Source organism: Orycteropus afer, unplaced genomic scaffold (assembly GCF_000298275.1).
Source record: "Orycteropus afer afer isolate SDZICR_OR568_19922 unplaced genomic scaffold, OryAfe1.0 scaffold00209, whole genome shotgun sequence".
Taxonomy (NCBI): domain Eukaryota; kingdom Metazoa; phylum Chordata; class Mammalia; order Tubulidentata; family Orycteropodidae; genus Orycteropus; species Orycteropus afer.
The window spans coordinates 5,727,592-5,744,627 of NW_006921796.1; the positions used below are offsets into that span (position 1 = coordinate 5,727,592).

Sequence of the window (17,036 nt, forward strand, 5' to 3'; positions counted from 1 at the left end):
TTAACAAACAGGAGGAGCTCTGGTGGCGTAGTGTCTAAGGCATTTGACTGGTAACCAGAAGGCTGGTGGTTCAAACCCACCAGCCACTCCTCAGAAGGAGGGTTGGGCAATCTACTTCTGTAGTGATACTGCCTCAGAAACCAAAGGAGGGGTCGCTATGAGTGGGATCTGACTCAACAGCAGGGATTTATTCTCTTACAGTTTGTTGTTGTTGTTGTTATGTGCCGTTGAGTCAGACCTGACTCATAGCAACCCCTCCTTGGGTTTCCAAGATGGTATCACTACAGAAGTAGATTGCCCAGTCTTCCTTTCGAGGAGTGGCTGGTGGATTTGAACCTCCAGCCTTCTGGTTAGCAGTCAAGTGCCTTAGGCACTACACTACCAGAGCTTCTCTCTTATTACAGTTTAGGAGGTTAAAAGTTCAAGTTTAAAGCACCAGCTCTAGGGGTTGGGTGAAGGCCCCTTGACCTTGGGCTTCAGCTCTGCTTCTTGCTCCTGGCCCACTGTCTCCTAATTCAGACAGCTGCTGGCTGCTGATGCTAAGAAGCCCAAGGTCGACAAGTAAAATGGCACAGTCCCAAGATTATCACACAGCACGACAGGCCACTGATTCAAGTCCAGAGACAGTCTCAAGACCAGCAGACAACATGTAGCCCACTTAGATGAAGACTCAACCAAAGGCAGGATCCAGATATGCCAAAAAGCTTAGAAACCTTTCTTAAAGCTTCTTCTTATATACTGGAAGAAGACCACATCCCTAAGGCAGCTACTCAGCTGCTCACAGTAGATTCCAGCATGGAGATGACTACCAGTCTCATTATGGGATAACTATATGCAGTTGCCCAGCCACTCAAAACCAAGGCCAGCCAAGGTGACACACAACCTTAACTACCACACCAGCGCAACCAGAAATCACACAATAGTCATGGCTCTTAAGCCATGACTCCCCTTTGCCTCCTCCCCAGCCCTCTGTCTGCTTTCCATCTTTGTGCATTCCCCAGAGCTCCCTTATCTAGTCTAGATATTTTATGTAGGTGGGATCGTGTGTGACCTACCCCACCCCTTACTCTCTCCACTCTCCACACACCTACTACACTCTATCCTCAAAAGAGCATCCTATGAAACCAAAGTTGAGATATAAAGGACTAACCCATTTCAAAGCATCAGCCCTTCCAAAGGATTTGCACTTACACTTCACAAAGGATGTTTTCAGGGAAAACACCAGGCATCAGCCTACAGTGGAAGTGTACTCTTGGGACAAAGGGACTTCATTTGGGGTCCTGGGAAACCACCCCACTAAGAGGCTGGCTGCCTCTGTACCTCTGAGGGAGGGAGGCCCTGGTGACCCCCACAGTACGAGCATACACATGCTGGACACCTCTGGGTGGTCGAGACACGGGAAAAGGTGGCTTTGCTCATCGCACAAACGCCATTGTTGAGTTGGCTCCGACTCATAGCATCCCCATGTATAACAGAATGAAAGTTGCCAATTCATGTGCTCAAGACAATAGGTCTGTTTAAGCCCATTGCTGCAGTCAGCCCATCTCATTGAGGGTCTTCCTCTTTTCTACTGACCCTCTACTTCACCAAGCATGATGTCCTTCTCCAGGGGCGGTCCCTCCTGATAACATGTCCAAAGTGAGCAAGACCAAGCCTTGCCATCTTCACTTCTAGGAGCATCTTGGCTGTTACTTCTTTCAAGACAAACGTACTGAGCACATTCTCTGTGGTCGGCCTGAAGGAGCCCCTGGATGCTCCAAGAATAGGACGCAGCCCCTGCCCTCCAGGGCTCTGAGCTGAGTGAAATCATTTCAAATGTGTGCAGTAAGTGTCTTGAACAAGAGGAATTCAGGCATTGGGGAGGGGAATAAGGGTGCAGACCGTGACTGTCCAATATGATGGTCGTGAGCCGCCTGTAGCTACTGAACACTTGAAATACGTCCAGTCCAAATCGAGATGTGCTGTGAGAGTGTGCAATAAAAGGTTCCTGGCAGCACAAATGGTTTGTTTTTGGCGACTCACCTAAAGTTTGGCGGTTTGAGCCCACCTAGCAGCTCTCCAGAAGGAAGGCCTGACAATGTGCTTCTGTACAATTGCAGAGAAGAAGACCTCGGGGGCATTTGTGCTCTGTAACACGGGGTCATCAGAGTCAGAACTGACTCGATGGGAAGAGGCTGGGTTTTGGGCTTATAAGTGTTCAATACACATCAGATTTCAAAGACAGGAAATACAAATGTAAAATATCTTAGTAATTTCTGTATTGATTATATGTTGAAATGATAATAGTTTGGATATAATGGGTTAAATGAAATTCATTATTAAAATTAATTTCATCCTTTTAGATTGCGGCTCCTAGAAAATTTTAAATTGTATTTCTATGGTTCACGTTATATTTTCAGTGAGCAGCACTGTTGTAGAAAGACATTTAACCCAGCCTTTAGGTGAGGGGTGGGGAAAATCAAGGAATGCTTCCTGGAGGAGGTTTCATCTATGCTAATGAAAACAATCAGCATTGACTGAGCAGCTGGCCATGTGCTTGGAACTTCCTATATATTTATTTATATAATTCAATACTAAATAACAGAACCATTGGTATTTATCCTTATTTTTACATACCAAATTACCAGTACTTGCCCAAGTTCAGCAATTTGCCACAGATCTCACAGAATTAGTAGGAGAGGCAGGGTGGAAACCTCGCACCCCAGGAGGCCTACAAGAAGATTCTGGGAAGGAAAAGCAGGTGCCCTCTGACCCCTCTCCTCCTCCTCCTCCACCGCTACCACCACCTGCCATCTTTCCCACAGAAGGCATCAGAATAAGCCAGGGCTTTGTTTCATCTCAGTCCATCTCAACAAGGCTAAAATCCAATTGTCTGAGAAGCTACTTGAGTTGTGTAATTTACAGAAAAGTCAAATTATGTCGAGGCCTCAGATAATTGAGGGTGATCAGGAAATAACATTATGAAATGGCAGATTGTCCAGCTGTGTCACCATTTGGAAATTGGCAAAGAGGTTTTGTCACTCGAATGACCTTCTCAAGTTGAAATATGCCAGATTATATTCACACAGACTGACATAGAGAAGCCCCTTTAGGGCAGAGAGCTTACTATCCAGATTTGAAAATACTCGGTCCAATTAAGCTCCTGAAACAGAACAATTGCCTGTAATGCAAGCCTGATTTACATGCAGATCAAATAATGATGCGATCAAAAGCATGACACAGGGTCTTAATTAACAACTATTATTGAGGCACGTAGCTAGGTACCTAGGGGTAAGACAAACACAACCACAAGGAGACTTTTAAAACTTAAAAGTTGTTTCTGCCCATTCTCCAGGATACGGTTAAGTGTACATACATGCATACACATACACTTTCACACGCATACACTCATGAACACATACCCACTGCCATCAAATAGATTCTGACTCATAGCGACCTCCACTGGGTTTCTGAGGTGGTAAATCTCTACAGAAGTACATTGCCCAGTCCTCCTTCCATGGAGTGGCTAGTGGGTTCGAACCATCAATCTTCTGGTTAGCAATGAAACGTCTCAGACAGTGCCAGCAGAGCTCCCAGTCATAATACAGGCATTCATGGCCTTATAAATGAGTGCCTCAAGCTTACAAACTGAGTCTGCCAGATACAAAATAGAAAGCAAAATTCTTAGGAAGTGCTCACCATGAATAGCTAGTAGCATCAAAGCAAGAGGAAATCATCTACCTTCTTATTATTAAACAAAATTCTAAATATGCATTGGGTAATGTCTGAGCTTGCAGTAAAGGGGCACAATGAGGGCTTAGAATCCCTAAGAAAAGCCCCAAGTTACCTAACTCAACCCAGGTCATAGATGCCTACTGATGAACACCAGCAGTGACCCTGGCATTGTCCTAGATACTTTTCCATGATTTTGAAGCCTCACAAACCTTAAAGACAGACTTGCATCTTGCTCTCATTTTACAGATGAGGAAACTGAGGCTTAGGGCAGTTCAGTAACTATCCTCAGTCACACAGCTGGGCTGGGATTCCCCAGGTCTTTCAAGCATCCAATCCTTTCCTCTGACCCCAATTGTGTCTGACTACAGAGTCCCTATCTGTCCTGGCTTAATTGGAAATGTGACCAGGGCAGCTTCTCTTGGTTCTAGAATAAAGGAGCCTCTATCCACAGTGGAAAAGGATGTAGCAGTCTGCTTCTATAAAGATCACAGCCTTGGAAACCCTATGGGCAGTACTAATCTGTCTTATAGGGTCGCTATGAGTCAGAATCAACTCAATGGCAATGCGGGTATCCATGGTGAAAGGGGAGCCCGCCATCCCTGGTTTCTGCAATGGGTTTCGCTCATCTATTGTAATTTGCAATTAATAATGAAGCATTCTCCCAAGTGCTGTGTTTAAGATCAGGCTAATGTAATATTTCATCTTTGCCAGCCAGCTGCCATTCTGCTTGGCTGACAGTAAGTAATATCTTTGCATAAGGAGCCAGACTACAACTAAATCAATTAATCCCTCTTTGGCTGGTAGACAGCTGTTGGGTCAAAGCAAGATAATTAGATGGACTTGTCATTTACCAGGTGGTTGATAATGAAGGGATTAATTGACCAGAGTTGAGGACTGTACACTGTCTGTTCCTTCTGGCCTTCCCCAGAGTACAAGACCATTCCGCATCATTCTTCCTGAATGGCAGTTCAAAAGGCAGGGAGCCCTTTTTCCCCTTCACCCTATTTGTAAGACTATAGCTGATCCTTCAGAAGTGCCCATCTAATGCCTGGCACAGTACAAGTCCGGGTTCTCCTTACAGCATCAGGAGGGGAGTGGTTCAAGTGTCCCTTTCAAGGCTTCCAGTGCTTTCCCAGGGGTCACTATGTACTGGATCTTGGCTTCTTGAACTTGACCACATATGCTGCTTGAGTGTCCAACACACAGGACATCAGAGATGTCCTCATGGTGGACATGAGGGTAAGTCATCTCCCCGACCTCATGGATGAGGCTAAGTGAAAAAATGAACATGGGGTGTTCATATATAAAGACAGTACAAATTAGGGTGAACAACCTCAGTGGATTTGCTCTGAGTTGCTTTTCACATAATGTGTCATATTAGAATCAAAGAATCTGGGACTTTTAGACCTAGAAGGGCCCTTAAAGACTCTCCCACTCAGTGCTCTGGCTGCCATTAGAATCACCTAGGAGTCCTTGAATGGTGCTCCATTGCTAACTGAAAGAATGGGGTCCAAGTCTATCTAGGAGCACCTCAGAAGAAAGGTCTGGCAACCTGCTTCTGAAAAACCAGTCACTGCAAACCCCATGGAGCACAGTTCTCCTCTGACACACATGGGGTTGCCAAGCACTGGCATTCACACAATAGCAATTGTTTTAAATATACATATATATATATATATATATATATATATATACACACACACACACACATACATATATATATTTATTTATTTTATTTATTTATTTTTTGGTGAATCTTTGGAATATACCAAATGCTCAGCCCTCCCACACCAGTTAAATCAGCATCACTGGGGTGAAGACTGAGCACAGGTCCTTTCTGAAAAGCTCCCTGAGAGCTGTGGATGAGTGCCACACAGCAGGGCTGAGAAGCACTGATCTAGCCCAACACCTTTGTTTCACAGATGAGGATGCTGCAGCCAAGAAGAGGGCATCGTTTGCCTTATCAAAGCCCCACAGTTAATAAGCGGCTGAGTCAGAAGCATAAGCCAGATGCCCCCCGTGACAGCCTGGTTCCTAAGGCATCACCCACAGCATCTCCTCTCCCCTCGGGATGCCAACCCTGCTCGCAGGATAAAGGACAAACTCTCTGGAACAGCAGAAAAGACCTTATCTACCTGATACCAATCTGCCTTTCCTGCCTCCTGTCCAACCATAGACCCCTCTCCAGCCTCAACTCTCCCACGGTTCTCTGCATGTGTTGCCCCACCTATGGACCTCACTTCTGTTGTTCCTTCTCTCCATAATTCTGTTCCCTCCTCTCTGTCAAGTGAAGTCTGATGGATCTTCACAGCCTGGTTCAAATACCATGAAGCCTCCCACTGTACACTGCTCCTCAAAGCGTTGATGACTCACCCCTGATTCTCTTGTAAAACTCTGTCACAAACTTCCACACGCAGCCCTTGTGTTATATTACTTAGGTGACTCTCCTCCTCCATGTCCTTTTTTCTCAGTCTATTCTATGAATAAGGAGCCCTGGTAGCACAACGGTTAAGAGCTCAGCTTCCAAACCAAAAAGTTGGTAGTTCGAACTTACCCAGCAACTCCTTTTGAGAAAGATCTCAGGTTGTTGAGTTGCATGTTGACTCAACTGCACTTAATAACAACATTCTCTACAAGAAATTATTTTTGTTCTAAACTTGATTTTCTTCTTAAACTATTTGTTCTGTAAACCAAAACCAAACCAAACTCAACTGCCGTCGAGTCAGATCTGACTCATAGCAACCCCTCCTTGGGTTTCTGAGGCGGTATCATATGGAAGTAGATTGCCCAATCTTCCTTCCGAGGGGTGGCTGGTGGTTTGAACCACCAGCCATCTGGTTAGCAGTCAAATACCTCAGGCACTACACCACCAAACTAATTTTGGCAAGCATTGCTGAGAAAGCTATTTAAGTCGGTACTAGAAGAGTATTTTCCCCCTTGGCTGTTATAAGCTTTAATAAATCTGAAACAACCAACTGGAGCAATGACCCAGGGTTTCCAAACTTCACCAAGATCTGCTAGTGTAGTCCTGCTTAGCTTGGCTCCAGCTGGGCAACAAAGACAATTACCAGGTTCAGTAAACAAAACACAAACCTGTAATTGTTTGCCGGACAGCTATTATGCGTTCTGGAGCCCTGGTGGCACAGCGGTTAAGTGTGCAGCTGCTAACCAAAAGGTCAGCAGTTTGAAACCACTGGCTGCTCCAAGGAAGAAAAATGAGGCAGTGTGCTTCCATGACGAGTACAGCCTTGGAAACCCTATGGGGCAGTTCTACTGTCCTGTTGGGTCACTATGAATCAGAATCAACTCAACGACCATGTTTGTTTATTTGTTTGTTTGTTTTTCTGTGCATTCCATGAGCTGCAGCCCCTGACTTTGGGAATTTTACAACTGGTCCTGAGCACATTCCAGGCCTCAACCTGATTCCCTGGGAAAATGAACCTCAAGGAAGCATTTTTCCACCTGGGAAAGATAAAGCACTAGGCTCTGGTCCACCCACCATCTAACCAGTTTAGATAGGCCAAGCTGGACCACTGAGGACCTGTGTGACCTTGGCAAATCGCTCAAGCCTCCTGAGCCTCAGTTAACTCATCTGAAAAATGGGGTTATAGGATACCTTCTGTCTCACTTTACTAGTGTTGCCAGAAATACCACAAGTGAGTGGCTTTAAATGACAGAAATGGATTGTCTCACAGTTCTGGAGGTTCAAAGTCCAAATCAGGGTCTGGGCCTTGATTCCTTCCTTGTGGGGAGTCCCAGGTGTCCCTTGATTCCTTGGCTTGCAGACGACCCTCACATAGCATCTGTCCCCAGCTATGTGGGTCTCTGTGTCTAATCTGCTCTTCTTGTAAATCAGAACTGATGAGATTTAGAACCCACTCTTCTAGAGTATGACCTCTGGTGGTATAGTGCCTAAGGCATTTGATTGCTAACCAGAAGGCTGGCGGTTCAAACCCACCAGCCACTCCTCAGAAGGAAGGTTGGGCAATCTACTTCCATACAGATACCACCTCAGAAACCCAAAGAGGGGTCAGTGTGAGTTGGATCTGACTCGATGGCAGTGAGTTTGGTTCAGTTTGGTTCTCCTACAGTATGATCTAATAACATAAAGAAAACCTTCTTTCCAAACAGGATTACATCCTCAGGTACAGGGATCAGGACTCAAACACATATTTGGAACCATAACACATTCTCATGTGGGTAGTTGTGAAGAGCGAATGAGCTGTAAGTGAAAATGTCTAGAAGAGTCACAAATATATTGCACACTTGGTAAAGAGTATCTTTTCTTCCTTTCTCACTCTCTCCCTTGTTTCCTTCCTACCTTCCTTCTCTCTCTTTCCTTTCTATCCATCCTTCCTCTAGAGCCTAGCCCATGAAAACTGACACATTTTTCTCCTATGGAGCAATTGGCTGACTGGTGGGTCTGAACCACCAATCTTCCAGTTAGCAGCTGCACACTTAACCATTGTGCCACGAGGGCTCCTTGAGAAGGGCAGCTCTGGCAGCATAGTGTCTAAGGCATTTGATTAAACCGAAGGTTGGTGGTTCAAACCCACCAGCCACTCCATGGAAGGAAGACTGGGCAATCTATTTCCATAAAGATTTACTGCCTTGGAAAACCAAAGGGGGTTGCTATGAATCAGAATCAACTTGATGGCAGTGAGTTTTTTTTTTTTAATTAGTTGCTTCCAATTTCTAGCAACAATGAAGAAAGCTGCTACAAACACAGCTGCAGAAATCATGCCACGTCAGCATCCTTGGAGCCTTTTGCCTACCTCTTTATTGATTTTGTTATTTTTTTTTTCTCAGAGTTCATGTACCACTTGATCCTTTGATCATATATGTGTCCCCAAAGATGCCTAAAAAAACCTGCAGACACCTTGACCTATAGCACCCTACACAAGCCTCCTAGACTCAATAATAAAAAAACTAGTTGCCGTCAAGTTGATTCCGACTCATGGAGACCCCACATGTTGCCGAGTAGAACTTCGCTCCAAAGGGTTTTCAAGATCAACTCTTTGGAAGCAGATCTCCCAGACTTTCCTCCCAGGTACCTCTGGGTGGGTCTGAACCGCCAACCTCTTGGTTAGTAATCAAGTGCTTAACTGTTTCTTCCACCCAGGGAATCAACTCTTAGAAACTGGTGGTCAGCCCCTGGGCCACACATCTTTCTTCTTGGGACGTGGTAATCACAGAGCAAGCGTAGAAGGCTAAAGAAAGAACCAAGCATGGCAGGTCTAAACCACAGGAGTGATGCTGTGAAGATTTCAGGGAACCCACGAGGAGGCCCAGCAGGTGGGCGAGGCAGAAGGACAAGCTGTCTCGCCCTCACTGGCATTTGGGGGCAATTATGCCCTATTAATGGCTGACAACATAGCTCTGCCTTATGAGTCGGAGCCAAGCCAGGGCGGCCCACAGATGTGCTCAGCACACAAATATGCAGTTGGCAACTCCTGAACTTTCCGTGACTTGACGACAGCTGATCTGATCGGCAATTACGTTTTATTTTGGGGCCAGGGAGAAAGCAGCAAACTGGGAAAATTATAAGACATCAGAGTGCAGTTTTTCTAAGAATATCAACTACAAACTTTTTTAAAACAATTGTTTTTTTAATGGTTAGAGGTTTGCAGGGCACTAAAATAAGAAAACCTTGGATGCTGAAATCAGATGATGGCCAACTTTCCCAATGGGGCTCATTTTAAGCCTTTGTCCAATGTAAATCTGGGTTTGATTTTCTTGTTGTTTTGTTTTGGAAGGGGGAATGGATGGGCTAGTGCCTGCCAAGGGAAGAGAATTTTGCTCATAACAGGGGCTACAGTATAGAGGTTAATAAACAAAGACAAAAAATCTGGGTTTATAGTCTGTCTTGGGCTCGAATCCTCACTACTTCTTAGCAGCTGTGGGACCTTAGGCCAACTGTTAACCTTCTTGGCCTCAGCACTCGCATATATGAAATGGGAGTGTAATACTGTAAGGGGCTGAATCGTGCCCCCCAAAAGATCTGTTGAAGTCCTAATCTGGTAACTGTCACCTTGTTTGGAAATTGGGTCTTTGAAGATGTTATCAGTTAAATTAACAGGAAGTTCTAACAGCATAAGGTGGGTCTGAATCCCGTCTGAGTGGTGTCCTATACAAGAGAAGAGACACAGAAGGAAGATGGCCATGGGACAGCTGCAGAGTTATCTTGTAGCTGTAAACTATGGAACACCTGGGCCTACCAGAACCTGGGAGAAGCAAGAAAGGACCTTCCCCTAAAGCCTTTCACGAACATGGCTGATGTCCTGAATTCAGACTACTAGCCTCCTGGACTGTGAGACAAGCACATTTCTGTTCTGATAATCCAACCAATTTGTGGTATTTTGTTATGGCAGCTCTAAGAAACCAATACACATACATACCTATCTCCAGGCTTATTGTAAGATTCAAACCAAACTCACTGCCATCGAGTTGATTCTGACTCATAGAGACCCCCACTGGGTTTCTGAGGCAGTAAATCTTTACGGAAATAGATTTCCCAGTTTTCCTTGCAGGGAGTGGCTGGTGGGTTTGAACCGCCAATCTTCTGGTTAGCAGTCAAATGCCTTGGACGTAGGCAGTATGCCACCAGAGCTCCTTATTAGATGAGACATTTTTAAGCATCTGCACAGTATCTGGCACAGAGTCCCAGCACATGGTTACTAAGACAATCCCTTCTTGATGTTGGTTTCTTTTTTCTTTTTTTAATTGTGATTTGGGTGAAAGTTTACAGAGCAAATTCATTTTCCATTCAACAGTCCGTACACATTTTGCTTCATGACATTGATTGCAATCCCCACAATGTAACAGCTTTCTTCCCACTTCCTCCCTGCAGTTACCTTCTCCCTGTGTCCTTTCCGATGCATGCCTGCCCTCTGAGCTTTCTCCTTGTACAAATACTGCCCTTCTGATCTCCCACGATTGATCATTCTAAGAAGTGTATCTACCTGGTGTAATTATTCACCTCGTAGGCCTGTTTATTGTTTGGCTGGAAGCCACAGAAGTAAGTTCAATTCCAAGCACAAAGGCTGAGTAGAGGCCTAGCCTGGGGGTTTCATCAGTCTCTCTCTGACCAGGAAGCCTGGTCTTTTAAAGGTTGGTTTCTTATCACCTAAAACAAACAGTTCCTGTTTTCGCTGCAATATATCAAATCCAAATAACCAGTCAGCGTCAAAAGGGGAAGTGCCATCTCCGGAGGCAGTTTGGTTGCACCGATTAGAGGGTTGTCATCTGCCTTTGTGATAGTATCATTCTGGGTTTAGCGACTTCAACAGCCTGGCTGGTTGGGAAAGACAAGAAAGAGCAACCAAGCCCCATCAGGGATGAAGTCTGTAAATGTCTCCAAACCAAACTCTAGGCAACAGGCACCCTCGCTTCCTTCTCTCCTTTAACGCCCCAGCCCAGGGCAGCTCCAACGATCACCAAGTGTCCCTGAACTTGCGTGGGAATGGAACATAATTACAGCTTGTAAAGGAAGCCAGCCTAAGAAAAAACATCCCAAGACAACATCCCGAGGAAACGGGGTGATTTTCCTGCAGGGATATTTCCCTGGTTGCCAGCTGAAGGGGCCAGACAGCTTGCCCAAGACATTCTTGATGGAGGACGATGAGTCACCCCTCCCGTTCTCACAGACGAAGCCCGGAGCTGCCTCATCAGTCCCACCTCCCTCCCAAGCCCCACTGTTGAGTCAACTCCGTCTCATGGTGATCCCATGTGTGTCAGAGCAGAGCTGGGCTCCATAGGCTGTTAATGGTTAATTTTTTTGGAAGCAGATCACCAGGACTTCCTTTAAGGCACCTCTGGGTAGATGCAAACTCCCAACCTTTTGGTTAGCAGCCAAGCATGTTAACCATTTGCAGCACCCAGGAATTTCCCTAAGCCCTAGCCCCTCCACTGCCATCGAGTGGATTCCAACTCACAGCAACCCTAAAGGACAAAGCAGAACTGTCCCATAGGGGTTCCAAGGCTATAACTCTTTACAAAAGCAGATTGCCTCATCTTTCTCCCACGCAATGCTGGTGGGTGCAAACCTATGACCTTTTGGTTAGCAGCCGAATGCCTTAACCACTGCACCACCAGAGCTACTTCTCTAAGTCCTAGCCTAAAAGAGAATCTCCCCCAGACAACACTCAACATTACCAGAAGGAAAACAGTCCCCTTCCTAGAAGGGTCATCCCTTCTTTGATTGGGTTACAAAAGGACCAGGCAGGGACTACCATGTCAGTCAACTCATTCATGTCAACACTGGATAACCAGAATAACCAGAATGCAGGGCTAAGCTCATGTGTCCTGTTCACCCCTGCGTGCCCAATACCTAGCACTGTGCTGCACACAGAGATACTCAGTAATGGCAGCTGAATAAATGAATGAATGAATGAATCCATGAATGAAATGACTCCATGGGACGCATAAAGCAAGGCATACTATCTCTTGCAACTCTGCAGGGTAGGGGTGGTTGCTGCTACCATTCAGTTGGCTCCAACTCATGGTGACCTTTTTGACAGTACCATCTGGTGAAAGATGTGGAGAAACCCATGTGAAGTGGTTTACTACAGACTAGTAGGTAAGCACAAGTACGCCTGTGCTTACCTTGATGACTGGAAATCAGCCCCTGTGTAACAGCGGAGTGTCGCCCGGCCCTGAGCCATCTTCATGAGCAGGTTGGAGCCTGCTGTCGTGGCTACTGTACTCATCATCTCGTTCAGGGCTTCCCGCATCATCATCTCGTTGAAGGTTTCCCTCATGGTTGACCCGCTCCTTTACCAAACACAGTCTCCTTTTCTAGTGATTGGTTTTCCTGGTGACATGTCCAAAGTACGTGAACTGAAGTCTCACCATTATCGCTTCTAAGAACCCTACAGGGTAGGTACCATTAATACCATGTAATGAAGGAGGGACAGGAGGCACAGAGAAGTTAAGCAACTTGCCCACAGCTACATAGCTAGTAAATGAGGAAACAGGCTTTGACCCTAGGCTGGCTCTGAAGTGCAGGTTTCAGCTATTAAAGCTACCTGCATGGCCATAATAATGACTAATCACAGCTCTACCACCCCCAACAAGGACTGTCTTGTCTCCCAATATTCCAGAGATTTTTCAGGTGGAAAAACTGACCTCTCATTAGGACTCTTCATATATATGTAAGGTTGCACAACTAGGTAGAAGGGAAGCTAGAATTTGAAGCTGGGCCTTCATTCCACCATGGATATTTGGGGGCATCCGCCATAACCCAAGGTGCTGGGGATGCAACAGTGAACGAGACAGGCACAGTCCATAAACCTCCCGTCCAGACCGGCAGCTGCCCCAGAATGGGCTCTTTCCATGACACCATATGTCGTCCATAAGACTTTCTCGAGAAGGCTGGAGCACCTCAGCAGTTTTGTTTCGAAGGGGGAAAATGATCTGAGCCCAGAGTATACAAATGGTTTGCAAGTGAGTAGTGTGTGTTGTTTTCAACATGGTTTACCAGAAGCCCCATCCTTTATCAAAGCCCAGCTCCGTCTGTTCCTGAGGATGGGGTTTGTGAACCAGCTGGGAAACTCACCTGCAATGATGAAACAGTCCAACACCAAATGAAACTCAAGTATCAGATTCCCTGCTGAGTCACCATGGAGCTCAGTAAAGGAAGACTCAGGCAATACAGGTAGACCCAGACTCCCAACAGGATTTCGTTCCAATGACTCCATCCTAAGTCAGTCCTGTCGTAAGTTAGTTCTAACATAAATTAGTTCTGATGTAAGTTGAATACCTCCTTTTTCTTGTTTTCATTATTATAACTGCCTTTTATTATCAGAATCTTTAAAAATATGCCAGTGTTTTGAACAGTAAATCATAAAACTGATCAGAAAGTGAACATCTAAGAATGACAACATCAGCAAATTATGCACTGCAACATATTACTAACAATAAGAAGTATCAAAAAAAAAAAAAAAAAAAAAACCCGGACAGTTGTAATTGTGGTTCATTGTAACTCAAATATGTCATAAATCAGGGACTGAGTTTGCAAATACCTGGCTACTCTGCTCCAGTCACACTTGGAGCTCAAGGTGGTGGGGTGGGAGAGGGGTAACTTAACCTGGGTAGGCCACCCACCATGCACAACACGCAAGACTCATTTTCTAGAAGCAGGGGCAGGTGAGAGATTAGAAAGAGCTGTGAGATCAGGAAGTTCTCAGGTTCACCCCTTCGTAAAACTTCTGGGAATTGAGCATGTTTGATGTCCAAGCATTGTCTTCCTCCCCCAAGAACCCTGGTCCACAGAACACTAAATTAAGAATTTGATACAAAATAAAACCTAGAGACTATAGCCAAACAAGAATTTTTTTGTGGTTTCTCAACAACTGTCAAAAGTTGGCAGTTGTTCACTCGCCAGCTAACTGATGTTCCTGCAAAAGGACCAGCCCTGGAGTGTCCACGTTAATACCCACACATGTCATCACTGAATCTATTTCCATGGCAACCAGGCCTCCTAGCTTCTCTCCTACTTTTCCTTGATTGGAGCTTAAAGGGTAGCTCTTTTCATAATCGATGGCACAGAGGCCACGTTTGCCACCTTGTTGAATTAATGAGTCACATTTACTGTGACAGTGACTTACAGAAAGTCCCCTGCACACAAGGGAGTCTTGCCAACCTGACAGGGTTGAGGTGGGGCTGCTGAGGCATTGTTCGGCTTGAATAACGGGATGTGAGTGTGGGTGGTGAGTTTGTCTTTGTGCAATTCTTCTTCAGTGGGGCCTCATGGGAGACAGGACAGGCTGGCCAGCTCTTCGATGTCAGGGTCCCATTGCTGGGACCTGCGATTGTGTCCAAAACCTGGGCACATCTGAAAGCTTAGTCCAGCACCCAACTGAGGCACTGCTCCAATTCTAAACACCTCTCACTGGGATTGCAGAGACATGACACAGAACAAGGGGAACTAAGAAAGCAACCACTCAAGGTCAAAGGGCAGGGAGTAAAAGAAACTTTCAAATCCCCAGGGAATTTTTCAGCCAAAAAACTCAAAAACCAAAACGCGGCATGATGACAGTGCCACGGAAGCAGGCCACTTGCCAAGGCTTACCTGGGTCGGGTTGTAGAGCTCCTGCAGAGGGCTTCGGGACCCCTTCCGGCAGCAGATGTCCACACCAAAGGGATTCCTCCGCATGACTGAGGAGAGAAAGGGAGGCTCATCAGAAATGAGCAAGGCAGGCTCACTGTCTGACAAAGAAAGAGGCACAGAGGAAGAGAGGAAGAGAGACAGCCAGCTCGTAAACGGGAAAGATTTCCGCTGTTGCTCCCAAATCCAAAGTCTGCATTCCCACCACTGTCTTTTCCAACACTCGGGCATCTCCACACCCAAACAAACAAACGAAAAGCTCCTGGCAACCTTGTGCTTCCCAGCAGGGCCGTGCTCCCCTCCACCCGGTTTGCAAGGGCTGTGATCTTTTGGAAGTAGATCTCCAGGTCTTGCTTCCAAGGCACCTTGGGTGGACTGGAATCATTGGTTACGAGCCGAGCACCGTCTGCACGTTTCAGGGACTCCTCTACAGCCAAAACCCAAACCCAAACCCAACCCACTGCCGTCACATCGATTTCCAGCTCACAGTGACTCTACCGGACATGGCAGAACTGCCCCATCTCCAAGGCTGTGATCTCCACAGAAGCAAACTGCCTCATCTTTCTCCCATGAAGCCAATGGTGGGTTTCAACCAGAGATATTTTGTTTAGCAGCCAAGCGCTTAACCACTGCATCACCAGGGCTCCTCTCCACACTGAGAAAGACACAATGTTAAAATGTCTTCCCAGCAAGTTGGTTTTTTTTAAAAAAAATTTTAATTTTAAGACTTTGTTTTACATTCACCATTATGTGTACATTTAGTTTCACTCCCCATTTACCATGTCCAACCCTAACCCAGTCTCCTCCCCTCCCTGCCCAGTAACCAACCCCCCCCCACGCCCCTCATAGTTATGTACTCCTGGGTGTCCTGCATTTCCTCCATGTGAATGTTGCCCCTCCGGTGCCCGAGGTCAATTGCTCCAAGGGATGCATTTCCATACAGTATGTGGGTGCGTCCTAGCAAGTTTTTAAGAAACACGACAGACATCTTAAAACTCATCGAAATAAGGCTATTTACAAAAGACAAAGTAAAGACAGTTCTGAGAGCATACATTTGGTGACAATGGAAATCCCACAGCTTCTCACACCCACATCCCCTCCCCTGTGAACGGTGCCGGTCCTTCCCCAGGAGGGCTCTTTCCACTGGGCAAGGCAGAGGCCTGGGCTGGCTCCCCCTCAGGAGACACTTCCACAGCATCTAGCGGCTCTCAGCTGCTGGCCACCTGAGAAGAGGGGAGGGACATCCCCAAAGCTTCTGATAAATTACCTTATTTTAAAATAAATATCAACTTGAGGCCAAAAGGATGAGGGTATGTGGTTCTACAAAGACATGGAACACTTAAAACGAATTAAAAACAAAGAATACAGTTGCCATGCAGTGAGTGCTGACTGTATGTCGGAGCGGAACTATGCTCCGTGGGGTCTGCAAAGGCTGATTGTCAGGAAGTGGATCACCAGGCCTTTCTTCCGAGATGCCTCTGGGTGGATTTGAACCTCTAACTTCGGTGAGCAGCCCAACACATTAACCATCTGCACCGCTGAGCCTACAATAGAGAGGAAATTAGCAAACTCCTCAAAAATCGATTGTGTGGAGGTCTCCAACAACTATTTTTGAAGGGAAATGGATTCTTTCTTTTTTCCTTCTTTTTCATAAAGCACCTCCACTCTGTGTGGCCCCTCACATGGTGCTGGGAGGCGGGGAAGAAGGCTTTCTTCTCAGATAGGAGGCAATTTTCTTATGGACTGAAAGGATAGTGCATGGGTTATTGTTTGTTGTTAGGTGCTGTCCAGTTGTTTCCGACTCATGGCGACCCCATGCACAGCAGAACGACACACTGCCCGATCCCGTGCCAGCTCCATGATTCCTGCTAGCTATACTTTAGCCCATCATCGCAGCCACCATGTCAATCCATCTCGTTGAAGGCCTCCCCCACTCTTTCATCGACCCTCTACCCTATCAAGCATGACATCCTTCTCCAGGGAATGGTCCCTTCTTACAACATGACCAAAATAGGTGAGATGAAGGCTGGCCATTCTTGCTTCTAAGGAGCACTTTGGGTGCACTTCCTCCAGGACAGATCTGTTAGTTCTTTTAGCAGTCCATGGTACTTTCAGCATTCTCCGCCAGCATCACAACTCAGAAGCATCAACTCTTCTTAGGTCTTCCTTATTCATTGTCCAGCTCTCACATGCATACGAGGCAATTGGAAATATC

At 46.0% G+C, this 17,036-nt stretch overlaps 1 protein-coding gene across 1 annotated transcript in view; it reads right to left on the reverse strand.

The window, feature by feature from the left end:
• The window catches only part of CHST11 (carbohydrate sulfotransferase 11), a 432,318-nt gene that overhangs the window by 183,978 nt on the left and 231,304 nt on the right, over window positions 1-17,036 (reverse strand). Inside the window, exon 2 of the mRNA XM_007948244.2 lies at window positions 14,786-14,871. Coding sequence (XP_007946435.1) covers window positions 14,786-14,871 — 86 coding nt within the window. The remainder of the gene's footprint in view (window positions 1-14,785; window positions 14,872-17,036) is intronic.